Source organism: Coccomyxa subellipsoidea (genome assembly GCF_000258705.1).
Source record: "Coccomyxa subellipsoidea C-169, whole genome shotgun sequence".
In the NCBI taxonomy this organism is placed as follows: domain Eukaryota; kingdom Viridiplantae; phylum Chlorophyta; class Trebouxiophyceae; family Coccomyxaceae; genus Coccomyxa; species Coccomyxa subellipsoidea.
The window spans coordinates 3949759-3976782 of record NW_005178042.1 but is presented as its reverse complement, the minus strand read 5'-3'; the positions used below and the strand labels follow the sequence as shown (position 1 = coordinate 3976782).

The 27024-nt window shown below is 51.0% G+C and overlaps 4 protein-coding genes and 1 non-coding gene across 5 annotated transcripts; 1 reads left to right on the top strand and 4 right to left on the bottom strand.

The window, feature by feature from the left end:
• Positions 1–1312: 1312 nt before the first annotated feature.
• Positions 1313–11227, bottom strand: COCSUDRAFT_52277 (cytochrome P450; the record flags this gene model as incomplete). The annotated part of the gene is made up of 13 exons (XM_005652297.1): positions 1313–1819; positions 2910–2984; positions 3489–3592; positions 4075–4205; positions 4638–4768; positions 6329–6463; positions 7158–7247; positions 7963–8067; positions 8529–8591; positions 8910–9026; positions 9605–9690; positions 10540–10678; positions 11141–11227. The coding sequence occupies 13 exons, from the start codon at positions 11225–11227 to the stop codon at positions 1787–1789; spliced, it is 1296 nt and encodes a 431-aa protein (XP_005652354.1). The 3' UTR covers positions 1313–1786.
• A 1407-nt stretch (positions 11228–12634) lies between these two features.
• COCSUDRAFT_39378 (hypothetical protein) lies at positions 12635–13262 on the bottom strand (the record flags this gene model as incomplete). The annotated part of the gene is made up of 2 exons (XM_005652296.1): positions 12635–12823; positions 13080–13262. The coding sequence occupies 2 exons, from the start codon at positions 13260–13262 to the stop codon at positions 12635–12637; spliced, it is 372 nt and encodes a 123-aa protein (XP_005652353.1).
• Positions 13263–14788: 1526 nt separating this feature from the next.
• Positions 14789–22974, top strand: COCSUDRAFT_64397 (hypothetical protein; the record flags this gene model as incomplete). The annotated part of the gene is made up of 13 exons (XM_005652295.1): positions 14789–14853; positions 15293–15458; positions 16266–16340; positions 16887–16964; positions 17421–17629; positions 18297–18444; positions 18687–18789; positions 19157–19264; positions 19632–19969; positions 20294–20458; positions 20888–21034; positions 21457–21747; positions 22326–22974. 13 exons carry the CDS (start codon positions 14789–14791, stop codon positions 22422–22424), a joined length of 1992 nt encoding a protein of 663 aa, XP_005652352.1. The 3' UTR covers positions 22425–22974.
• Positions 16069–16143, bottom strand: COCSUDRAFT_t6. Its single transcript has one exon. It is a non-coding gene; the product is annotated as a tRNA-Arg (tRNA).
• Positions 22975–26015: 3041 nt separating the features above from the next.
• Positions 26016–26737, bottom strand: COCSUDRAFT_55789 (hypothetical protein; the record flags this gene model as incomplete). Its single annotated transcript, XM_005652294.1, has 2 exons — positions 26016–26027; positions 26147–26737. The coding sequence occupies 2 exons, from the start codon at positions 26735–26737 to the stop codon at positions 26016–26018; spliced, it is 603 nt and encodes a 200-aa protein (XP_005652351.1).
• Between the last annotated feature and the right edge of the window lie 287 nt (positions 26738–27024).

Sequence of the window (27024 nt, the reverse complement as noted above, 5' to 3'; positions counted from 1 at the left end):
ATAGGCTCTTAAGGTGGGTTTTGTGCTCACAGCACTGCTCAACCAAACGCTTATCGGTACCGCGGCAAACATCATAGCCGCCATAATTATAAACACCATACTGCAGAATCTGGTGATCACCCGCATCGAGTGTCCTACCACCCTCCTGCAGAACCTGACAGACATCAGTGTCAGCACCACCACCACCCTGCTGAACAATGTGGTGAGCCTTTCGGGGCCTACCAGGAATGTCACAAACGAGCAAAATTCTTTGCTTCGCATATGTGCGTGTAGGGCCTTGGACTTGCCATGCTTGGTGGATTGCAGGGCGCCAAGTTGCAGCATGTGCTGCTTTTGCTGATGTGTAGAAGAGTGCATTGCATGCATGTGCGACTTACAATTACCAAAGGGAACAGACATGCCCGTGCTGCGCACAAGTCCTTTGTCCCTGATTGCAGTTGGATCTGGGCAAACTCTTACTTGGCAGAAAGCACCTGCCTTTTTTGCATGCCTGAGAACATGCTGCTGTGAGTAAGCAGTTACATCCGCACTGCATGCATGCCGCATAAGAAAGATCCTTTGCCCCTATTGCAAGCACCTGCTGCGTCTCTGTGAGTGTGGTGAGCTGCAGGGAAGTCAGGTTGCTCTAGAAGCTGCTGAGCGCCTGGTTGCTGATCCACGATCCTCACTGTTGTGTTTGACACCACTTGGTTCACCTGCGCACAGCACATGAGATGAGTCAGCATTGGTGGCCTTTATTTTGTCGGGGCTGATGAGGATGTGCTCATCTTATGGGTCTTGCTGCAAGAACTGTGAAGACTGGTTTCGATCTGGGCTGGCGAAATGATGTGCGCAAGCACAAAAAGAATATACTTGGCCCCACACTTACAGTAAATGCAATGCTCTCTCAGAGGCTCTTGAAGTGCTTGGCTGTATCGAATGGATGACCTTGGGCCCATGCATGCGTACGCGCGTAGGGGCAGTGCTGTACTCAGCACTCTGAATTGACCATGATGGGTTCCAAAGTTTATTTTATAGATCCAAGAAATTTGTCTTAGGACATGGGAGACTGCATGGCAAAAAGTTGTCTAGGTGTCTTTTTTTTGGTGAATAGTGCTAGGGAATAATTTGTAGGGGGAGATATGACATTGCAATTAATTACTTTAGTTTCATTGTCGGTTTTCATTGTATTGGTGTGGAAATATCAGGGGATTTTTCAAAAAAGTTTTATCCTATTCATGGCCTGATGCTGGTCTTCTTACGTGCTTTTAGAATATATTCGTTCACCGCCAAAAGGGTCCCTTCAATGGATTGTTGCATAGTTACTCCACCCGATTATGTAATGCTTACCAGGCAACTTCATGATTGCTTCTGGAGAACTCGGAGCCCCCCATAACACACCCTAAAGAGAAATATGAGACTAGCCTACCATAGCCGGTACTCAGAGCTTGTATTCAAGCACCAGGTGCAAGCACTCCAAGTCACCAATGGAGCGGCCCTCACTCGCCTCGAGATCCGGGCATCAAAGATCCCACGAGAATGCACCAAGATGGATCTTAAGAATGGCTACATGGACACTTACAGACATGTGTTGGGACAAGCAAAGCCGAAGACATGAAACTTTGGACAGTCAAACTGCATCTTCATAGATCACATGCATTGCATGCTATTGGAAGCATCCTGCATGCGCAGCTGCAACCTATGACAGCAGAAACTAAGCAGTCATCTGTGACCAACCAAAGGAAACACCCCTGAAGCTAGACTCCTGTACTGACACACCTTAGTAGGACACCTTACTGTCAGGGTATCAAGACTTGAGACAGCGCACAAAAGCAGAGCACTCACACTAACATTCCTGTTCCTTCTCAGTCAAGAAGCCAACCTCACGCTCTTATTGTGACCTTGTGTCATCCCTAGTTCAGAGCACCCTAAAATGCCATCACTCGATGTCTAGCAGCTGTCCTTCTGTCAAAGGGCTCTCAAAGGGCCTCTCAGTCATGTCACAAACCTGCCTGAAGGGTTGTGTGCCACATAAGCTTCCATGGAAAAAGGGGGATTTTGGTGGCTAAAACAGGACAGGTTCTCCTGTCGGGAGCAAGGGGGCTTGGCCGCCTGTGCAAAATTGCCGGCAGGGTGCAAAACGCCGAGCAGGAGGCAAAACTGCAACGCTGGCATCACAGGAAGCTTGCAACCGGGAACACTCATGCTGCAGATTGGTGATGAATCTGGCATGCAGAGGAGCAAAAACCCATGTAATGGGGGCGTCGCACACAAGTGCTCAAAACACTTTTGATCAGCAGAAAAAAGCACGATGCTCAGATGAGACCAGATGCTTACTCTGCTTGTGCACCCTGCGTGGCTGCTATGCACAGCACGGCAAGTAATTCTTCTCTGCAAGGCACGATAACAGCTGTCTGGAACAAGTTAAAGTTCGCACTGCCTTGCATCAGCTGCACTCGCTCTGCCTGAAAAAGCACCCAACCAAGCTGAAGGCTCCTATTGCACGCTGTGCATGCAGCAAGGCTCAGCGCCTACTCAAGCCGCGCGCCAAAAGAGGGCAATGCTCCAGATCGGTCTCCGAGTCAAATCGGGCCGTGCACCTGTGTCTAGTTGAATATTGCTCTCGAGCCATGCGCCAAAAGCAGCCATGCGCCAAATCAAGCTCTCCCCCCACCCAAGCTCGCCAGCAAAATGAGCCATGCACCTTTACAGGCTCTCTGCCCCCTATCCACCTTTTGGACCACCCAGGCAATCCACCCAGGCAATGCACCTCTTCAGAGAGTGCACCTGGCAAACACGTCTGCCGAAGCATGTGCGCAATTACGTAAGAATTTCGCCATGACATAAGAGGCTGTGAAGGCACATCAGACGGTGCTGGCGCTGAGGGTGGCAGCTGCAGGGGTGATGACTAATTTGCCATTGACAGGAACGCCCTCGAGCGGATCTGTAATTGTCCGCGGCACTACTTGCATCAGCAGGCCCTCCGATGTGTGGATGGTTGCTCCCTGTCACGCGCAGGATCACACTCAGAAATGTTGACTCTACGGAGAAGTTTTGCGGCCCTGCCAACTTGACTTGGGACTTCTTCGGGAGTCTCAAGGAGCTCAAAATATGTGGGGTGTATATTGCGAGGGATCGGCTAAGTTGAGTTTGCCCATTGCTGCATGTGAGATCTGGGAGCAATGGAGTTTGAGTGAGATGCACCACCACTTGACTGATATGAGAGCCTCGCATCTGGTACATGCAACCCTTCATGAAGCTAAATCAAGAAGCTCAACCCCGGTATCTTTGTCAAATCCGGAAGCCCGTCAGGTGCCAAAGCAATGACTCACAAAGTCTCTTTGAAAAATTGGAAGTAATGGAGCTGACAGAAGCTGTCAACACTGCATATTGGCCATAGAATTTGCAAGGGAAGGATCTGTTTATATCGACGTCCTGCAGATTTGCCATCGGCAAAAACTGCATCAAAACAAAACAGAGATTACAAGTTCAAGAGAATAGAGCCGCACCGTAGTCATGTTGACGGGTGGCGCGCCTGGAGCCATTCGAAACTCGAATCTCCGTAGCAGAACGGCCAGCGCTGACAGCGACTCAAACAGCGCAAATTGGTCACCTGCACGCCACAGCAGCTGGGTGAGTCAGTTGGGTGGAAGTTTAAAAGGAGCCCACCGATGTAGACCTAGAGAAGAGCGCACAAATAATCAGAGCAGACTAATCCCGTGCACTGCAGCTTGTCTGCAGGATGCACCTTGCCTCTTGGGCAGGAAAAGCATGTAGTAATATAAAAAATAATAATCAAGTGGCATGCACGGGATATAAAATGCATGGTCAGCTGACAGGTACGGCAAGACAGCGCAGAAAGCTGAAATATTCAGGCTGCAGCTGCAGTCTGTGATACCAAGGCATAGCCATGCACCAAGGAAATGTTGAAACTTGGCATTCCGCGACACTGCTTCTCATGCAGTCAATCAGGATGCGCTGAGAGGTTGCAATGTTGTTGTCCTGGATAAGGCGCGCATGCAAACCGCATAAGAGAGTATCTGTATTTTGTGTGTGTCAGGGATGGCAACATGGGGCGCAAGAGGAAGTGCATGCCTATGCATTTTCGCCTGCCGCCCCCGAAGGGCAGGTAGTTGAAGTTCTCAGTTGTCTCGTTTGGCACGGGGCCCTCCAGAGAGAACCGATCCGGGTCAAAATCCTCCGGCCGAGTCCAGTACCCAGTATCCCTGCACAATCACAATCTTTCTTGGAGCGGTCAGGCAAGTACAAATGTGGGTCACCTTACAAAAGGTGGCGTTTTCTTGCGAAAAGAGGACATATAAGGGGAAGGGATTGCTGAGCTCGCAGGCCACCTCCCGATTTCTTGATCCCCCAGCTTCCTCAATCTCACTGCCTCGGAATGCTCTGATGAGCCTCTGCACCAGCATTTACTTTTGCTGATCACACCAATCCGGAAGGCGTGTGAGGCAAAGGACAAGGAATAAGCACCAGGTGAGAGCCCTGGACTTGACTTGGTATCTTCTTTCTGTAAAGTCTTGGAGAGCTTAAGATGTTTGAGATACTGCAGCAGCAAAGACCCCGGCCACACCCCGATCATCATGCAGTGATTCCTCATGCTGACCCACCAACATGCAAGATGATCACTCATGCTGACTCACCGGTGGATGTTCCAGACAGAGATGAAGATGTCGGAGCCTGCCGAGACGTGGAAGCCGCCCAAAACGTCGTCCTCCAGAGCGCGCCTGATCAGGACCGGCGGCTGAGGGTACAGCCGCATCGCCTCATTCACCTGTTCACGCCCCTTGGATTATCAGCAACGCCACTGATAGGTTTTAAGTGCCCAAATCCCTTGAAATATCAGCTTTGATAATTGACAGCCATAACCTTGCCCACAACCCTTGGAATATCAGCCACAACCCTTGAATCGTAAGCTGAGATACTCAAGGACATCCTGTTCCGGAGTGACCTTGCCGCAAACCTCAAAATTCAGCTACAAATTGAGACACGCATCCTATTCAGGACAGAGCATGCACATTTATTCGTTGCCCCTCCTTGCACTACAGAGACAGGCAGATCTCCTTCGCGAGGCGCGCCTCTCTTATGATGGTCATGCTCTCTGTGGAAAGTGTGTGGACCTTCAGGCAAACGTGTTGTCCAATGAATGTCTTATATGGCAATATGGTGATTGTATTGTATGGCCCCGGCTGGCGGGGGGCGGTACAAATACTGAGCACGTGCCCACGGTTGATTGGGTCTTGCCTGGATCTGGCGAGTCCAACAAGGGGTAGAAATTTGGCAGCCTTCGCATGCAGCTTGTCTGCAGACGCACCTTGCCTTCGGCAGGAAAAGCGTGTAATAATAATAATAATAGTAATAACAATAACTGTATGTCTCACCACGCGTGTTGTGAGGCGCAGTGACCGCAGCTGATCCATGCTGGGCTTCCCATCTCCAACAACCTCGTCTATCTGCACAGCAGAATGAATTGCCATTAGTAACGATGAGTAATGATCAGTAAACCACAGACACCATCAGTAGAGATTGCCAGCGGCGGTGGTGGTCCCGGTTGCAGCATCTCAGATGCCCTCGATGCCTTGCAGCTGCTCTTGAGATATAGAGTCCAGATATTGTTCACATGACACATCTTACTTGGGTGAAAGAAATGCAGTGTTTGGAGGCAGTGGCAGCACAAGAGCCACTTTCAAGACAGCTGAAGCCAGCAGCCAAGTGACAGAGACAACGGCGACAGGGCAGTCTCCCTTCCTTTTGTTCAGCCTAAGATCCACTGGGCTTATCATTACTATCACATTCCTACATGCTTTCCTGCCAAAGGCAATGTGCGTCTGTAGGTAAGCTCTGCCATGCATCTTCAAGCCGTTTTTGACTCGCCAGATCCAAGAAAGACTCATTAATCCATCTCACAGTGCTCAATATGTAAATCGTCCCCCGCCTGCCGGGGCCTTGCACGAGAAGCAAGTCACACTTGCAAATTACATCGGGGAATTTCCCGCTAAGCAATGTTCATGAGTCAGTTGAATAGCATGTTAAACTTTTTGCGTGAATTACACATCTCTTCTTAATTGATAGTCTACTTGAGAAATTTGAAAACGCCAAGGTCTTTATAGATTCTCGGTTTTTATCTCTTTGCGCACAACAAGCTTCTGGTCAAGACATTACTCTGTGGCCTCAAGGAAACGGTCGGTATTAGATGCTTTCAGAACCATCTCTTTTCTAACACCATCAATGAGTTTGCAACATGCTTTAAAAAGATACAAGACCAGACACCAATCCTTTCCTATTTGAGAGGGGCGAGGGGGTACGAAGAGTTGGGTCGGGTGAGGGGGCGTACCTCCTGCTGCATGCGCCGGAGCACGTCGGGCCGATCTGTGAGGCAGAAGAGCGTCCACGTCAGCACTGCCGCGGTCGTCTCATGGCCCGCTATCAGCATCGTCATCAGATCGTCCCTCAGCTGCTTGCTGGTGATCTGTTGGACAAGACATTGTCACCGATTTGAGTTTACATGTTTCTTGCATGCATTGATGCGGCATGAATGAATATTGAATCTGCTCCCAGACATTACTGATGCTCAAATGCCCCATGTGGTTTCGGCCAAATGCTGAGAGCCAAGTCCATTCTGATTGGTATATAAGGACTGCCTGTTCTGAACATCAGCTCCCGACTTAGTCCTGCCTTTGAGGAGGCTAAAGTCACGAGTGAGAGAGTTCGTTGGTGATCTGAAAGCAAAAGTACTCAGAGCCTCTCCATCCTGTGAGAGGGCATGCTTGTGATCTGCCCACAGCAAGCCCAACTGCTCAGAGCCAAATTCAACTAATGACAACCTCAAGACTACCTGTCCTCACCTATCTGTTCTGAACAAAATCTTGGACAAGCAAATGTCACAACTGATGGAGCTTGCTGCACCCCAAGCAAGCCCACTTCCTCTAAATTAGATCCATTGAAATCAGAGCTTCATTGGCGCAAACGTCTAACCTCAAGTGATCTTGCTTTTGATCGGGCAGAACCCAGCTTTTTTATACTAGTCCTGCACTGTTAGATTGGTGCACCATACACAGCTCAGGAGTAGAGAGCAGTGCACAAGTTGCAACGCGTCAAGCTCGGTTCGCAAATTCATATTATGAAAATGCCAGCAATTTTTATGTGAGGAGGAGTGGCCCCACCTCGTCGCCACTGGCGAGCAGAAAGTGCAGGATGCTGGGATCCTTGTCGCTCAGATAGTCCTCGCCAAACTCCTGATCTTCCTCGTCAAACTGCGCGCAATTATTGAATTCAGAATCAAACTCGCTGATGTCAGTAATGCCACCCATGCTGAAATTCCTGATCTTCCTCGTCGAACTGCGCGCAACTTCGATTTCAGGATCAAACTCGCTGATGTCAGCAATGCCACCCATGCTGAAAGCACAAAATCACTCCCCACCTTCCATCTGTCCAGGACGAAGATTATGGCTAGTGATTCAGACCATGCTTCACCTTGACAAAGCCATACATGCTCAACGCATCTCTTTCCTGCTAGTGTTTCTTGGCAAGCTTACTTTGCACGATGACTTTCCCTCCCGACCACAAGAGCCAGGTTACTTAGCGCCAAGCAGAAGCTACCATTCTGGGAGCACAGCTGATCTCTAGCTGGAGGGAGGCCTTATGGGCATGTTTTGGCCAACTCAGCCGATGCAGCAAGAAGCATAGTGGAGCAAGTTAGTGGGAGCTTGCTGAGGTGGCGCAGGGTGCAGAGGCGGCTGTTTGAACAGCCCAAACTCTCTTAATGGAGACATTTCTCCTTGCTACTGTCCTGCTGCACAATGCATGTGACCCTGCAATAATGCTAGAGAAATTGCAGTTCAACGAAGTCTCCTCTACTTAGAAAGCCCTGATGCATGCGCGGTGTTCAACTGTGGCCCTTGATCTCGAGAAACACAGACCCTCAAATTGTAAAGATAGAGTCATTGGAGGTTCAGGCTGTGCTCGCACCAGGCGCTTGGACTTGGCGATGAGCGAGTCCAGAGTGGTGTTGATGATGCGTAGAGCTTCCACGCACTGGCGCTGGCGAGGTACCAGCCACATCATAAGGGGCAGCTGCACATGCACATAATTCTTATTGGTGCACCATTCATTAGTAATACGTTCACACGCTCTTCTTGCCAGAGGCAAGGTGCAGACAAGCATGCCAATGCTGCCACAATATCTACCCCCTTTGCGGACTCGCCAGATCCAAGCAAGAACCAGTCTACTGTGGGCGTGGTGTTTGGTGCCTGTACAGCCCCCCCCGTTTGCCAGCGGGGGCCAGTTTACACTCACAATGCATTCAAATAATATGCAGTAGTACTCTGGATGCGCTCAATGCAGAATAGCGTCACGAAATTGACCTGCACTCGTTTCTAGGATGCAGGCCAAGTAAGGGGCTTTAAGGCAGGAGCATATTTTCGTGCAAGCACAGCCTTTCCGAGCTCCCTAGGCAAGTCTCCCTGGAGGGTGCAGTCCAATAGTGTCAATGATGTGAGTGTCAGAGTAGGGATCTAGGGAGGTTCAGGGCACACCTGCCAGTATGGCAGTGGGTATGTGCTCCTGTATTCTGCCTCTCTGAGCACGGTGTACACCGCCTGACACAAGTACAAACACAACTCAAAGTCAGAACCAGAGCTGCACCAGAACCAGAAGCTGCAGAAGCTGCCAGGTAATGAGCACTTTACGGCATGTTTCCTGACAGCAACTGCTGCCAAAGTGCTCCAGCCTGATATTGTGACGCTGTTATCTCCACTCTCAAAGCAGCAATATCACTTCAACGGTAGGCGCGCATTGAGAGAAGTGCCATGCATTCGATTGCAAACTTTCCAAAGCCACACAGTGGGCATGGTTGCCTGGAGGCCCAAATTAGTCCAGTCATCAGGCATTGTGAGATAGTGGAGGAGGGAACGCGCCTGGATGACGGGGTCATCATGAGTCAGCGAGTCAAAGTCGTAGTTGAACACGGCCTTGCCGATAATGTCCAGCGTCAGCCGCGAAAAGAAATTCTCCATCTCGACTGCGCGCCCCGCCTGCAAATAATCCAGGCGGGATGATATCAGAGACCCTGTGTTTCTCCGTCACCTTTCATGCAGAATAAGCAAGGGGTACCCAAAGCTGCTCTAGTGTTAGTGTAAGGCTTCTTATTTTTCCCCACATCACATGCAGGGTGCCTGCTGCAGGTGTGCAAGGTCAGATTGAGGCAAGCGGACTCAAAATCTGCACAGACACACTTCCTCAACACAGCATGACTAGCTCTCAGGACTCGCTTGAGAACCTGCTATCCATCAGGGCACGGTGGCAATGCAACGGCACATGGCAGCAGACTGCCAGCGCCCTGGGATACCTCATCTCACTATGTGACAGGGCATGCATGACCTCAGTCTCTTCAGTCACGCCCCAGGCTTCAGCAGAACATTCCAATCAACATTATTTCTACTCTATGAAATTGCTCCTGTACTCAGTTTGCGGCATGCATCGCATCATGTGGGTCTGAGTGCATGCATGCATGCCCAAATCAACCTTCAGCCACTGAAAGCAAAATGCGCGCCTCCTGTGCAGCTGCAAGGGTGGCCACGCCGTGCAAGGCGCTGTCCGCAAACATGTCGACCATGTTGGCAATGTATTTCCTGTGCAGGGACGGCACCACCACTCTCCTCCGGGCCTTCCACACCTCTCCATCAGCCGGGATCAGCCCTGCGCACCAGTGCAAAGCAACGGCCCTTGTTAGAGTGTTTATCCTCTAATTTAAACCTATGCCCCTTGCCCACGCGAACCTGTGCAAGGAATCGGCATCTAAGCACCCCAACAGACCCCCCAAACTTAACTCCTGTGTCACCATACTATTATTGTTATTATCATTATATGCTTTTCCTGCCAAAAGGCAAGGTGCGTCCTGCAGACGAGCTGCAGTTAAAGGCTGCCACCATCCTACCCCTTGTTGGACTCGCCAGATCCAAGCAAGACCCAATCAACCGTGGGCACGGCGCTCAGTATTTGTACAGCCCCCCGGCAGCCGGGGCCCATATGTCACCATATAGCCTGCATTATTCCTCTATCTTTCCATCCATTCTAGCAGTGAGCTGCCAGACTGTGATTGGTGGATCCCTCGGGCCGGACACGAGTGGCGCAGGCTAGGCCACATTGACGGCATGATGTACGGCGGCGCATTGCGTCACAGATTGCATGTGACTCACATCGCCATTGCAGCGAGTTGCAAAGCCTGGGCCAACGCCTGGCCTTGGACATGGCGGCACTGCAAGGCATCATGTGTCCCAGAGAGATGACCTGCTGGGAAGCTGAGCATGGAACAATGCATGGAAAAATGCATGCCCCCATGCAGATGCAAGCATCCGGTGTAAGCAAGGACAGCAGAAGGCAAGGCAGGTCAGCCAGCAAGGCTCTTTCACAAGCATGCAGGGTACCACAAGCACGCAAAAGATCTCGGTGGTTTTAGGTCACATGCGTCCATAATTCTTTTGATCCGGTGGAAGTTGACTTCTGTTGGAGCAAGAGTGAGCGATGAGGGTAGAGGGAGTGGCTCACCAGAGCCCATGACAAAGTCGAGGATCTCTGACAGGATGCCCTTGGAGTAGTTGGCGGCGTTAGTCATCATGATGTGGCGCGCCACCGCTGCGTCCGACACCACCACAAAGCTCTTAGGGCCGAACGACAGCCGGAACACCTGCGCAGTCATTAGTAAGCCTTTACTTTTGTTACTAAGCGCCTTCTTGTAATTTTCCTGCTTACCTTGACTGCCTTCGTGTAGGCTAGGCTAGGCTATGCTACGCTATGCTATGCTACACTACACTCTGCCTTGAAATCTTGCTTGTCCAGGCAGCGCTAGCACATGATAAGGCCCCTTGCTGACTTCATCATGCCCACATAGGCTTGTTCTGCTTTCAGGCTGTAATCAGGGAACACCCCTAAGACAGCTCTCTGGAAATTTGAACGTTGGGCTGCCTCTTTAATGCCGGTGACACAGTGACTTCTGGCTCTGCTTCTGGATCCTGTGACTGAGCTCCGGACAGATTTCTTGCCCAGCTTGTCAGGTCAGTCATGGGGCAGGCAAAGAGCACACATCAAAAGCTCCTGGGTGGAGACAAAAGTGCGTGGAAGCATGTTTGGTAAGCCACAGAGCACAGACCTTGCCATAGATCATGGCGAGCTTCTGCAGCGGCACAAACACCGGCTGACCCACAATCTCCCTGATGTCGCCGCGAGCCTCCGGCATACGCACTGCCGCAGCCGCGCGCCACTCCTGGCCGATCTTTGCGAGCTGGTACGCCAATCCTCTGCCTGTCGACCAGAAGCATTGCATGCATGAGTGGTGCACAGACCAGGCAGCGCAATGCAGGAGCTTGCAGTCTGGAGTTGCAGGTGGACATGCTCGGGAGTTTGGGTGTTACCTGGTCCCACAGGATCTTTGGCAAGAACTTTCCGGATTGGTCTCGTCAGCCTCTCTTTTGTTGAGCCCCGGTCGGTGAACTGCAAACATGCCAAGCCCTTAGTTACGTCCTAGACAATTAGTACACTCCAAGTAGGTGAACGAGTAGGACATCCAGAAGCTACTGCTCTTTGTAAATCTCGTTTTTCTTATTGATGAGGATGCTTGTGCATCACAAACGCAGACAGAAGAATTCACTTAGAGCAGGTCTCCTGCCCAAGCTGACACTGACACCCATGTCAGCAGTAGCATATCAGGACTTTCTCGATTGCATCAGAATGGGCAATACCTCTCCAGAAAGTATCCTGTCGTCTAAGCTGCGTTCATTGCCATCCGTCCTGGGCAGCTCTTCCTTTATTTCATTTGTGCTGAAGCTGGGGCCGCTGCCAGTGCTCGAAGCTGCGGAGCAACGGAACTTGTGCGCTGATCGTTGGGGTGTTTTGTTTGCCTTGAATTGACGCACGTGAATCCTTTGCCCTAATCGGGGCGCGCCAACCGCAGGCTCGACTACCAGCACTCGCTGAGTTGCATGCGGCATTTGAGCCTGCAGTTGCGGCTGCCTCTCCAGAAACATTCCAGCAGCAATTATAGCCTAATATTGATATTCTATGTCATTCCATGCTCGAGGGCTGATTGAATGTGAATTTTGCTTGCCCTTAAGTGGCTTGTTCGTCCTATCCTTGCCACGTGCGTGTCACGCGCTCCAAGCCGCACATTTCATGAGGCTGGCAAGTTGCTGCCATGCTCAGGGAATCCTGGGCTCAAATATATTGCATTGACTTGGTTCTGAGTAGCGCTGGATGATTTATTGACGGTCACACAGGATCAAGCAATATCTCTGAAGAACACCTTGCTTGATGGCCATGGCAGCTGCGGGGATGCTGTTCATCCATAGGTGTTTTCACAACTTCAACTAAATAGGCAAGCGAATGACGGGACGTTTAGGATCACAGCAGCATTCACACAGCAGTGCACCAACACAAGCCCATCTGCAACCTGCATTAGGCACAGGTTCAGGTACTCATCCGCCAGCAGCTCTTTTGCACGGAAGGTCTTTGCCTTCAGGGCCTCACAAAGGAACATGCTGCTGTCCTGTGCCCCTGCTGAGCCTGCTGAGCATATGTCCCATCTGATACATGTCACTCAGCTCTGTGTAGCGGCCCTGGTCATCCAGTGTGCCATCCTTCCAGCCATTCAGACAATTCGTGCGGCGGACTTCCTGTCCAAAGGGCTAGCAGTGTCGACATCTAGCAGCGCTACACTGCTGCGGTTTCTCTGATTGAGCCAGGCTGTGTTTGACTCCTTGACATCGTAATTTTCCAGTCCAGCTGCGTGGAACACGCTGAGGCCGCTGGCACAGCTATATGCCACATCCTTGAACTCCTGCAGCATGTCAGGCACCTATGGAGTCAGCAAGCCTGGAAAGCATCAGCCCATTCCTAAAGGCACAAGGGCACTCGCTCCAATGGGCCATAAATTGCCTGCTTACTCTCAGTGTGCTTGCACAGCCAAAGCACTTTGTAGGTTCAGCAGGGGCCGCAATGGGCCCGTTTTGCAGCCGCAGCCCCACCTCTTGACTTGCCCAGAATGCACCTACCCTACTTGATGTGACAAGCTCATTTTTGGATTACTGCCTCACCTGCTCAATCGCAGGCGGTGCCAGCTCCAGTGTTGGCCCCAGCGCATCCATGCTGCAGCGCATCTGGGTCTTGTCAACTTTGTGGCTGTACCTCCTCACTATGCCGTTATCATCTGTGCCCAGCTTGTGCGCCCTCTCAGCCTCTGCCTCTGTCATGTTGAACTGTGTCCAGGTGCGCCGCATGTGATCAATCGGCAAAATCCTGAGAAAACCTCGCACAAGTGCAATCAGCAAGTTTTATGGCAACTCAGCTACATCAAACTGTGAACATGCGCATGCGTCAGAGCATCGCAGTCCTCGACGCAAAAGATATGAACATGATATGCCTACCTTCTCCCAGATGCAGGCGTCTGTAGCTGCGTTTGGACGCCGTGCTCGAGCTTGGAGCTCCCTTCTGAGCCAGATTTTCTCTGGCGTGGCATCTTGGAAGTTTGGCTGCTGTTGCCAGACATGGCCAGCAGCAGCCGGTGCACATTGACCACAGTTTGCAGCAGCCTGATGCGGCTCTGAACTCTGCTGTGTCAAATGAAAGACTTTCATGCAATGCGTGGACGTCCTGCATCCGGATGCAGACGTGTGGACGGATGGATCCAGGCTCACAAGTCATTAATAAGCTTATTGATGACTTGTGAGCCTGGATCCATCCCTACTTAAGTGACCTCATACTATCTTTTCACCAATTGTGGCCAGACAGGCAAACAATCAGCAGATCTGCTGGGCAGCTTCTCTTCTGAACATTTGTGCATCATGCAATCAGTTATATTGAATGGGCAACAGCAGTGCCTGCAGGCACTGCCAACTGCTAACTGGCATTTATTTCTCAGATATCAGACGTCGAAAAGATCAAAGTTGTTGATCGCAGCAGTATGACATTTCCTCCTGTCACCGTAAGTGTACAATATACAATCATGCTGCGTCACCAAGCATCCAGAAGTTCATCCTGAGGAAAGACGAGACGATCGATACAGGTGACGTCACGCGTGGTCTGTTCAGTGCAGTTCCCTTGTTCAACCAACGTTCCGACAGCTGTGCACTGCTTTTCCGAGACCACAACTTCGGCTTCATGACTTCACTACAGCAAGCTTGAATACCTGAGAATGCTTTGAGGAACTGAGTTCGTCATCTGCGAGGTTGCAGAAGTAGCCCGAGGAACGGAGCGCCCCACATGGTAGGTCATGTTGGGACTTTATCCTGTGAGACACTGCACAGTTCCTTTTATTAACGACATACAGGTTCTCCCGGTGGGTATTGCAAGTCAATGTGGTTCAGCTTATGTGCGGCATTTGTTGAGGCCATGCCTTTCTATCCCCTGTCTTACTATGTTGTACTGACAAGTTTTCCTCTTGGGCCCCAAGCAGGTGGAACACCAACTTCCGTGAACGAAGCCTCAAGAGGTCCAAAGCTTCAGTTGACTCGCTTATTTTGGCCTCACGGTGTCCAGATCACACAACAAGTGTGAAACTCACCGTTGTTGCACGGGCAACACATTCGCACCTTAGCCAGGTGTGCTGACACTTTTCCTTCATTTCCCAAAGCATGTGTAAAACGTGATTTCTTCAATGGAAGGATATTTGCTGTCTGGATTGGCAAGGATAAGCATGCTCCTGGCATTCACACTGAATTCATGGTGTACACATGCAAAGGAGACTAGCAGAGCAAGAGGTCCCAGCGAAAGCGCTCTGGCTGATATACTTTTTCAATAAGCTGTTATGGAACCATTCGACGCTACGAGGAGCCCGCCAGTCTCCCCTTCCAGCACCATCCCAGCTTTCAGGTGCTTTACCTCCATGCACAAGCTTTACAAGTACACTGTGCCAAAACTCTTACTCCAGGGGATTGAGCAAACAAATATGGCGTCCAGTGAATGTGCCAGGAATCCCCCGGCGAGATCTCAGCCAATGTTATATTTTAGGGTGTAGCTTCTGTCAGGGCAGATTTGGGTGTCTCCCTGGCAGAATTTGACTGCGTCGCCATTTCAGGCCACGACAGATTTCAATCATATAAGAAGTAGACGTCCAGATGATGCCCGGGGCGTGAATAAGGAGGCAGAGAACATTCATGGATGACCTCGTCACTGTGAGGGCATGGGTGAACCCCTAAGTTGTTATTATCAGCATAATTACACAGGTTGGCATGCCCAAAGCCAAAGGCCATAGGGCATACACGCACGGTCTAAATTACAGAATTCAAACCTTTTTGGATTCCGGCCGCAGGGGCGACGGCTGGGACGGCCACGCGCACAGCGCGCCGCCGAAGAGTGTATCTCCGCTGACGCCCGGAGCAGTCGCGCGGCTCAAGGGGCAGCTCGAGGCGCGCATCAATGAGGAGCACCGCAGCCGCTCCGTGGAGCCTGCCCGCTCATCATCGCCCTCGCCCATGGTGAGTTACTCAGCGCTAGCCACGGAAATTTGTACTCTCCTTTTCAGCTTAGGGTTTGGGGATTATGACTTTAGGGTTTAGAAAAGGGAAGGGGCCTTTGTAGTAATAAAATTTTCACGGGGAATGCAATGGTGTATTAGGGCTTTAGGGTCGATGCAGGAACAAAAATTATAAGATCATCAAATCATCGTAAGATTATTTTCTGCCCGGCGCTAGTCAATTATACAAGAGGATGTAGTAAGCATCAGCGCATGACCAGTGGATGATATCGCTCTCTCCATGTGTGAAGCGCTGTGACTCACTGAGTCATTACGTGAGCGTGGTTGCAATGGTCACATGCAGCACACCTCATCTGCCTTGCATCACCGTCCTTGATGGTGCGAGTCATCAAAAGTCAATGTGTTGTAGCCAGGAATACAGAGGGCTGCACTAGAGGGCCCGGCAATATGTTCTCACAATAGTGATCTTGTCTGTCTGGCGCTTGAAGTGCTCTCCAGAAAGCCCAAGATTTGCTAGCTGAAGCCTGCGGATACATACCCTTGTTGTAGCCAGTGCCGGCCCTGTATCAGCTTTCATTTCTAGGAACGGCTATGCTAGTGATGGCTGCGCGAGCATTCTGCAGGACTTGAACCTGTGGCCCGCAACTTAGAAGGTTGCCGCTCTGTTCCTGTTGAGCTAAGAATGCCGTCTCCTTTGGTTGCATTTTAGTGGAAGCGGCGCAGGGCCGGTGCATTGCACGGAGGATGAAGATGTGCACCAGCATTATGTTCACGAATTTCTTACTAACTTTAGTCATCGTGCGCGCAGAGGATGATCGCACAGGACTTCCAGGATCGCATCAACCGCACCTCCAAGAGTCCATCTCCTACGCCGCGCTCTCCGGTCAGTTGCTGACATGTCAAGCCCGCTGAAAGACAACCCAACTACCACGAACGACCAATCATCACACAAAGATCACCTGCTCTGGAAGCACTGATAAATGCAGGATAGAGCAGCAGACATGCGCGCAAGGACATACTGTAGTAGTCTTCCAGAACCCGCACCCTTGGCGATGCGGGAAATTTTTCAAGGCAACTTTCAGGTGTCTTCCTGACATCAAATGTACCAGGGTCATGCTCCATTGGATTCGGCTTGTCGAGAGCCTTCATAATCTGGTCTCAAAATTATCATAGGTTTTATATTTTTGAGAGATTTGGTATTGATTATCCACCCTTGCTGGCCAAAAAAATTTGCTTATTGCGGGTTCTAGAATGAGTACTACAGTATAGGAAGAGTGCTGTTGCCCATGCGTTGCAGCCGAGCGGCAGCCGTGCGCAATCCAGGAGCCAGGATTTGAGATGCTGCCTAAGTGGTTGGATTAATGTGGCAGCAGGGTATGCGCATGTTTGGTGGGGTGACTAATAGGTGATGTCGGGGTGGTTGCTGCAGAGGCCGCGTGCGAGCTCTCCTCTGAAAAAGGACTCTCGCATCACTGATGCTTTCGGCGGGAAGGAGCCCGCCCCAGAGGTGTGCTTCCCACGTTGCCAATTCTGCACCGATTGGGCTACAGCACCTAGCCCGGTCTCTGTTGCTGTATTGTCATGCAGCTGTTTGTCCTGCAGTTGTTCTTGCTTGCAATGTTCAGTTTCTTCAGTGGTCAGTGAACGCTGCCTCAAGAACAATTTTGTCCTGAGCTTGCTGTGCTGCGGTGACCACAGACTGCAGAAGCTTTGCATGTCTTGGCCCAGAAACAGCAGGAAGTATTGTATACTGTAACCATTGGAAGGATGCATAACAGCCCGTTCCGAATGTTACATATGATCATGTGCGGGAAAATCATGCGCGGTCAGAAGGCACATGCGGCAGACGGGGCTGTGAAGCCGGCATTCAGGAGCACTGTGGGTGTTTGGCTCAGCACAGAGTGACTTCTCGAGCCGTCAAGCAAAACAGAAATCGAAGGTTTCGGTGAAGTGTGGTCGGCAGGTGTCAGGGCTGGCAGCGGCGGCGGCCAAGTTCGGGGGGTCCCCCCAGCAGCGGACCCCTACCAGAAACGGTGGCGGCCTGGTCCCCCTGTCGGTGACCCCCACAATCGCCGCGCGCTTCGAGCGCGGCCGGGCCGGCAGCCGCAGCCCGCTCGCATCCGTCGATGACGCGGCGCAGAAACGGCGCGCCGAGCGCATGGCCGCCTCCATGTGCGCACCCCTTTCTTTAATTGAAAATTCAAATTGATAAAATCGATTGTTGATAGCTTGAGCAGATTTGAGATATCGTGTTGCATGGCCAAGGGAACCGGCGGCCGTGAGGGGCTCATGCAAAGCCAGAGTGCTGCTGTCGCCGCCTGAAGGGCAAAGTTCTGTGTTTTGGTGTGTGAATTGTTCATCAGTAGCAACTGTTTCTGTCATGAAGCCTGGGTATAGAGCAGCAGCGCCGAGCCGAGCGCCGAGCCACTCGACATGATGCAAACCTGCGCATAAGAAATCTCTGTCTGGCAATTTCACTGCGTGCCCCGTTTATCTCATCACAACCTGCCTACCAGTGTCAGAATAGGAGCAGAAGGCGTAGTGTGCCATTCAGCATCAGGACACTGTGATCATCTGCATGTGGAGTGCAGACATTCAGTACAGGGCAGAAGGCACGCATAAACAGTCAGAGAAGCCCAGAAGGAGTGAAAACCTCCGATTTTTTTTAATGGCGCTCGTGCAGTGCCAGAACAGCTTTGCCATGTGCAGAAGGCTCTGTCACAGGTTAAAGCTAGCAAGATATGGGGAGGATATCACTGGGCATCAAACTCAGTGAACCTGCTAAATGTCACAAGATATGGAGTAATGCATTCATGGGCGTTGCCTGTGACAAGCGCAGGCCGAGCACATCGGAGGCGCTGCGTGAGATAGAGGCGGCCATGCGCGGCATCGAGGCCGCCCACTCGCCGAAAGCTTCCGCGGCAGCTGCCGCACAGCTGCGCACCTACGACAACTCCTTCTGGGAACCTGAAGCGCAACCGGGAAAGGTGCTTCACTCTTAGCATATCCCAGATCTGAAAAGGTTCTCGGGAAACGGCAAATGACAGCGGAAGCACAGTCCAATCAATGCATTTACCGCACTTTCTTACCCTATATATTTCCCATATCTGAGAAGCATGGTGTAAAATGCAAACAGGGTCAAGCATCGCTGGGCTGTCATGCATCCATTGCTGCATAACCCATGCAAAAGCACTGCTTTGACTTCCGACAACAAATGCCATGGCTGCAGGAAGCTCAGGATCAGCGCAAGGAGGCGGCTGCGGACAAGAAGATTATTTCAGAGCAGAAGCCCAGGCCCAGCGCAGCAAAGGCCCTGTTCCCAATTTCTGGAGGTGGAAATCTCCCCGGCAGCTCCCTCTTGCATATCTATTCCTCTGACTTTGTAGTCACGAGGCGACCTGTCACTGTAGTGGTCATTATAAAACCCGCACCTCTGGCGGTGCAGGAAACCTTTCAAAGCAACTTTCAGGGGTCTTCGTGACTCCAAAATTGCCAGGGTCGTGCTCCATTGGATTAGGCTTGTCAAGAGCTTTCAGAACCTGGTCTCAATTTATCAAAGGGGTTATATCTCAGGAGATAGGCTCTTATTTATCCACCCTTTTGGCAATAACTAACTATTTATTGCGGGTTTCGAATGAGTGCTACAGTAGATGCATTGCTACAGGGTGTTTGTTCATCGGCACTGCTCATGCTGCACAGGCTCAGGCGAGGCATCAGCCGATGTGGGCCACATTTTGCCACGGCAAAACACTATTGCCAACTGCGAGGCCAAGGAGCCAGCAACTCCGGAAAAGGCTGCATCCAACAGTGCGCCCAACTCTACCCACATGCGCACCATCCCATTCACGAACAGCTAACATCTTGTATTTCAGATGGACAGCATGTGTCAAAAGGAGGTTATTAAGGCTTTTTTTTTTTGCTGCACTTGGCAAAACAGCCTTGGGGCATGGGTATTATTATTATTATTACACGCTTTTTACGCCAAAGGCAAGGAACGTCCTGCAGACAAGCTGCAGGCATGGGTATGCACCAGGATAAAATTGGCAATGAACACTGCCCTGAGGCGTACCTATATCAGACGATGCAGCTACCTAATCATAGGAATTGCAAATTGGCTGCTGGGACAGACTCCTCTTTATTTGCATTCTGAGAAAGCCTCTGTCCATTGCCACAGGTGACGGGGAAGAGGAGGCGTTCCCTCAGACCCCCAGCAGCCTCAAGAGCGCCGTCTGGGGCTCCAAATTGTGGCCTGCCCACTCCCCCGCCAGCCTGGCGCCAGCTGGCGCCACCTCAAGCATGCAGCCGTTCGACGGCACTGCCTCTCTCCTCGCGGCCGCCGCGCACCCGGCAATCACAACTGACACCGGGGCGCCAGACACTGATGTAGCGGAAGCTGCGGCTGCTGAGAAAGGCCAGAAAGCAGCAGCGGGAGGAAAGCCGGAGAAATCGGCTTTCAACGTCAGCGCCAGTTGTGTCCGCGCGCAGCCGGCGGCGCCGGCCGCGCCGAATAAGGTAAAGACAGCTGCTGCGCCTAAAACGCACCCCTGAGTACTTCTGTGTCAAGACTGGTGATGCCATGCATAACATGCTGTTAGGTTTTTAATCTTCAATCGCAATGCAACTCATGTGCAAAGTGTGATTCGTCTGAATTGGCAAGACCAAAGATGCATTATCTCAGGTACCATCCACTTGAGCTAGTATCTATATCCAAAAATTCAACTTAAAAGGGCTGATAGCATTAGGAGAATGTACCTTGATATTTTTGGAGCTGACACGTACAATCAAGGCGCAGTGAGAGAAACTGAGTATGTGACAGCTGTTGCTGTGCTAAAACAGGTTCAGGAGGTTGCAGAGCTAGTTCAGGCGGAGGAGGAGGATGAGATGACTTGCGACAGCTGGTTAACCACCCCGTGGATAATCTTCATGATCCTGGCGGCTGCTGCACAGCTTGCGCTGCTCGTCTGGGTTGGGACTGCTTCGTGGCCGGGGGCTGACATCCGGGTAAGAGACTCTGTCCTCGCCTTTTCCGGCTCGTTGGGCTTCCACCGCTTTAGCTCAGGGTTTTAGGGAATGTACTTTTAGGGTTCAGAGCAGGGCCCTTGTACTAACAATATTCACAGGGGATGCAATTGTGGATTTAGGGTTTTGAAGGTATATGACCCTTTCAGGGGATATAACCAAAAGTGGCTGAACCTTAATGTAGGGGCACCTGTTCAGCTGATGGTCCCTTTGCAGAATCTGACGCACACTGCTGCAGTATGACTGGACAGATTTGCACATAAAGTTCACAGCGGAGATTTTTTCCAAGGTCCCCAGTACACTGCTTGTTTGTGCACCCTGTCATGCCGCCAGATGCATGGCTAATGTAGAGTCCGGTCAGGTCCCGATTATTTTGATGAATGTCATTAAGGGGTGGAAATGCATGTGCAGGGTGTGGGACAGTCCCCTCCCTGGTACTGGAGGTTTCCCCCGCTGTGGCAGTTCGAGTCCCCCCCCTTCTGGGGGCGGGCCCCCCCGCCCCAATGGGGCTTCTACACCGACGAACCCTTCATGACTAATGCCGACCTGCACAAGCTAGTGCACGAGAATGAAACGCATGAAATGCCCCACACCAGCGTCTGGAACAACGCAGTGCAAGGCTTCAATAGGTTTTCAGAGGGAATCAGACGGACCTTTACAGGCCTTTCTGAAGCGTCATCTGATCAGGAAGCGACCAGTGACGACCACAAGCATGGCAAAGCACTGGTGAACTACTCAGCTTCTCCATTTTGTTGACTTTACAAAAAAAACCAGCAGTGGTTTAGGTGGTACAGAATAATTGTTGACACTCTTGCAGTTGTACTAAGTCACTGTCATGCTTCTGCTTCCTGGTAAGGTGGATTCCATGAAGATGATGTGAAAGGAAATGTGCAGCTTTCGAGAGATGTGTCAGGCTGACAAGAGAGCAGGTGTCATGTTCAAATTCAAGCTGACGGGACATTTCTCTGCTTCTGTGGCAGGCCATCATCCCACGCCCGAGTGGCACCGGTGCAGCATGGCTGCGCGGCCTGATTAGGCGGCTGCAGGGGGCGATGACTCATGCGCTGCCCCTGCCCGCTGCCCAAACCGGGCAGCCCAAAACAGCCGAGCCTGAACAGGACGCAGCAGCCATGCAGACCCATGCACTGGCGCAAAGACAAACCGAGGCAGCGGCGGGCAGCAGTATAATAAGCACAGTGCTGTCCTTTTTGGGCGCGCTCGCTGCTGAGATGCTCGGCCTTTATCTATTGACTCGCCTCGCTCTCTACATGGTGCGGCTCCCTTTACCCTCTCAGGGTGCCAGGGGGCGGTAAATCTACCGGCAAACTCAGCAGCGCAGAATCGAGTCCATAATATGGGCCATCTCAAGATGGCTAATTTTCAGGCTGTTGACCTGCTGCTTCGGGCAATGCGCTGCATGTTGCTTTCCAGCCAATAGTATCAAATTTGCCAGAGTAAGAGAAAAAGCATGATTTTTGCTTTATGAGATGGGCATGTTCGCGGCACAAGGACCTGCTCTTGCAAGCAGCACACAGTTGGTCGCAGTGTATTTTGCCAGCTTGCCAAAAATGGTCAGAGGCCCCGCTTAGAAGTGCCATGCAAAGCTTGAATGACATAGCTGAGGGGATGACGAATGTTAGTGCTTTTTTGGTGTAGCCTACATGCATGCTACACATCAGAGGGTACTGAAGACTACTAAAGGGTAGTCTTTAGTACCCCCTGTACACATGATGATCAGGGGTCTGTTTATTTTATTGAGACAGCCTCTACCTTGACCTTGTGCTTGCATGGTGCTGACAAAATGCATCGTTGTGAAGCTTGCTTAGAGATGTGCTTATTGTGTCTGCAGATGGCGGGGAAGAGGCGTCGCCGGATGTACTCTACTGGAGTGCAGCACAGCAAGAGACAATCACTGTCGCAGCTGTGGCAGCGGGAGCCCTGGGCCTGATCTTTCAAATTGACAGCTGACAGCTCAAAGTTGAAAGCGACAGATTTTGCCGATGACGGCGGTACACAGACATGACCACAACACTTGGAGAGCTCTGATATCTTGATTGGCGCATTGATGACATGTCCACTCACCTCATTTCAGCAGTGCGAGATTTGTTGCACAGCAGCCTTAGATGTGCAAGATTTCCAATGAATTTGAGGTCTGGCAGAAGGCAGGAATAAGGTTGCTTGCACGCATGATGTTGGACAGATGACTTGCTGGAAACACAAATTTGTTTAAACGCAGAGGAGTGGAGATCTATCCAGTAGCTGCAAGCATTCGAATGAATTCAGCACGAGTCTCACTTGACTGTAGCCAAATTATACAGAGTTGCGGTTGCACAAATAGGCACACAGGAGTGTACGTAGGCGATAGTGAACTGTGTCTGGACTGTCAATTAGAGAAGAGGTAGCTGTGGGCAGCCTGCTTTAAGGAACTTCAAGTACATACAACTTGATGCATGTATGAACCTTTGTCTTGTGAAGCTTGCAATTGTAAGAACAGCACAGCAATCGTTTGACAACCTGGGTACATCATGATCATCAAGGGTAGGATTTATATCCAACTTTTCAGAAAAGCCCGATCACCGTCCAAGCATTTGCAGCACCAACACACCCTGCACAAGCAGCCACACACTCTCCTCCTGAGCGCTTCGTAGCTCTTGGGCTTGGCACCTCGAGGCAACAGATATGCAAAGCCATACGTGTGCACTGGGTTTTCATTGTATACTTTGTAGTCATACAGGTTGACACCGGGGCAGAATGTGGTTGCTAAAACAGTCCCCTTTGCAGCCAAGCAATCCCTCAGCAGAATGTAACCAGAACCATCCATGATTGTGTGATAATAGTTTCTAGAGTAGTACCCATCTGTCGCCATGATCATCTCCTCCAAAGTGGTGCTCAATCTATCAGGCGACTCCACCATTAACTTGATCCGGCTCGCTACAAGGATAAGGCTTTTGAGTGCCATATAGCCAGGAATGGAAATTTCCAGGTTCTGCGTGTGCTTAACTTGTAAGACCAAGCGTAAGCAAGTCAAATGCGCCAAAGTTGGGGAGGTGTACATGTCCAAGACATAAACAAGACTGGTCTGACTGCCATCATCATCCTGCACATCGATATCTAACATCTTGAGCTTTGGAAAGCGCTCAAAGAGGCTGTATGTGTCATCTGAATCAGGGTGGCCTGGAAATGCAGGGCGATGATGTCGCATGTACAGGGTATCAACACTCTCCCTGGCAGGGCACTCCTGCCACAGTTCTGACAAAGCGCTACAGTCCTCATCTATTTCCAACAGAGACACGCTGCAGGCTGGTGGCACATCCAGTGTCGAGGGATACATGCTGTTCAGCATCAGACGCTGCAGCTTGTCAGCATGACGGAGATCTAGATCGAATGCCCAATCAAACCGTGGGTAAGAGAATTCTAAGACCTCCAGGCAGGGTAAGGACCCCACAAGATGTCCGATTTCCACCGAAAAATACGTTTCACTGAGATGGAGATGCTTCAAATTGAGCAAGCGGGGTAGGCTTTCCACTTGGGTGCACACATTGAGCATCTCCAGTTGCGCGTTGCACTGCAAGCTAGCCAGCAATGTCTGGAAAATCCGACCTGCTGCAGCATTCTTGAATACAGCAGACAGCTCGCAGACTTGAAGATATTGTGGGCCGTCGTTATTCTGTGATAATTTCAGACCAGCAACGTCTTCTTCAGGTATTTTTGACGTCACATGCATTTTCAAGCTTTTGGAGTGTGCCCATCGCTTGCAGGCCACCCACACCAATATGGATCTCCAGCTGCATTCGCTCCAACTCCAGTCCATTGAGCATCTGGCACACTCCGGCTGCAGATCCTGCCCACTCTTTGGTGGTCATGCAGCTCGCCACGATCTGAAGGACGTCTTCAGGTAAAGAGAGGAGAGAAGCGCCTGCGCAACAAAGAGGCGCCCCCAAATGCCTCAGGAGCTACAAGCTTTTTTTGCACTTCACTTGCAGCACTTCTGTGGGCATGCCAGCACCGCAGCTGTGCATTGACAGTGTTCGTATTATAATTAATAACACCAAGAATTTTGGATTTCCCAGTGCGTACACCTGCGTAATCAGATCTGTGCAGCAACACACCTCATGAACTCAGTCATATCCGAATGCAGCATCGACTTGCAAGTCCTGTTAAACTGTTGAAAAGTTTACCTGACTTCCTGGAGGAATCGCATTGCGTCGAGTTGACTTCTCGATACATACCGTCTCCTTTCTCTAGATGATCACGAGAACCGTGCTAAGCACCGCAGCGGTACAGGCACAGGCTTTGGTATCCACAGACAGAATCGCATAATTGAAAGATTATGCGAACAGGCAACGATTAGACAAGTGTCAACACCATGCTTTGGACTTGACTTGATGTTGGCAGGCGTGAGCTGCTGCTGCCCGCTGCCCACCCTGGGCACCATTTGAGGACGATTCTGTGCAGACATGATGATTTGAAGTACATACTTCCCAAATCTAAAGATAAGGCAACTCTACTTGGTTGTATTTGGGAGCTGCATTCTGAACCATGTTGATCAGGAAATTCAATCTTCACCAGACAAATGCTGTAGGCATGTTGGACGTCCCTTACTAAGTACAACTTAGTAAGATACATAAACATTGAATGGGCATCCAGCTGTGACCTCCAGGAATCGGCTGATTGTCATCCCAACATCTGGCCCAATCAAATGTACTGCCTGATGTTGAACCTTTCCATGCGTGTCCGTTTGGGACACCTACAAAGGCTTCCATGTACACGGCGGCGGTGCTTAGTATACTACGTAGTCATCGAAGCCACCCAGCTGAGCAGGCTAGGTGGACCTGTTATGCAGGCCTGCCTCAGTCACCCAATCCGAACCCAGGGTGCCTCCGATCACCATCAAGGCATCTGCAGCACCAGCACACGCCGCACAAACACCCCAGCACCCTCCTTCTAAGCTCATTGTAGCCTCTCGGCATTTCACCTTGCTTCAAGACGTACACAAATCCAAATTTCCGTCTTTGCTCCCAGTAATTATATTGCGCATCTTCTGGAATAGATATCGCGCACTCTGCAGTATCTACAAGGAACCCATGCTGTTTGAAACACTGAGCCAACTTGAAGAAGTCACCTCCCAATGTAGGGAGCATACCGTTGCAGGGATTGAACTCACTAGCTAGCTATAGCTGATGCCTAGATCAGTTCCTGGAGTGTACTATTCATCCTACCCGGCGACTCAACTTTCAAGATTATCTCATCGGCTGCAATGATAAGACTCCTTAAAGCCAGAGAGGCAGGAAGGTGCACTTGAAGTTTCTGCAATTGACGCGCCTCCGAGACGAGACGCAAGCATGACAAAAACCTGAGCGGCGGCCATGCTTGCAATTTGAAGTGATACAGGACCTCTGTTGGCTTGTTAAGGTCTTCAAAATCAAAATCAAAATCAATGTCCAAGACTTCCAGGTTTGGAAACTCCCTGAGATTGCCGAAGCTGTCTGAGTGATATAGACCCAGTCGTTCATACGAACTGAATCGAAGATACAAGATGTCAACCAGTTCCCTGCCAGGACAAGCCAGCCAGAGAACAGCCGCATTGGCAAAGTTATCAGTACATCCTCTCACATATATCTTGCATTGAGGTGGCAGCTCTAGTTCTGTGAGATAGATGCGCGAAAGCACCAGCCGCTGCAGCCTCCGCATGTGCCCCAGATTCAGAACTGCGAGGCATTCAAACATGGCACTGAGGTCTAAGACTTCAAGGCAGGACAGCGGAGCTACAAAGTGCCCAATGTCCTTCTCAGCAATCACATCGTCCATGTGGAAGAGCGTCACATTGCGCAGCGCTGGCAGGCTTGGCACCTCCGTCTCATCACCCATTTTGAGGCATTCCCAGGGGCCGTCAAGCTTCAGGCTGGCCAGCAGCGCCTCGAATATGCACCCCGCTGCTAGATTGTGGTGGATTGCCAGCAGCCCAAGGGTCTTGAGGTGTTGTGGGCTGCGTTCCTTGAGCCTTGATGCCAAGTCTGCAGCATCCTCACCTGGAATCTGCACCCTGGTATACAGCCGGATATGCAGATAAGTGCATGCTTGCCAGCGATTGCTAGCCCAGCGCATGGCACCCAGCACTTGGGCCAGCTTATCCTCTGCCGGAATATGCTGCTGCTCCAGGTATCCGAGGTTGCCAATTTTCAGCTCCATGCGCCCCAAGTTCAGGTGATTCAGGTTTTGGCAGACGCTGGCGCCGGACCTTGCCCACTCGTTGGCTGTCATGCAAGCGGCCATCAGCTGAAGGACTTCCTCAGGCAGGCACAGGAGAGATGTGCCTGCACAGACAACAGGAAGACTCTCATCGTAGAGTCTGTCTGCTCACTAGCTTCTGGCAAACGGCGCAAGCGCTGAAGCCGCCGACAAACACAGCACTGTCGACTTCATTTGCGGGCCTGTGCGATGGATAAAATGCTCACAATCACTGATTTGACTTGCCAAGTTGCAGCAACTCCCCTAATCTTGGGGCAGGCGCAAGATACAAGAATACTTTCGGTGCTCAAAATTCTGCC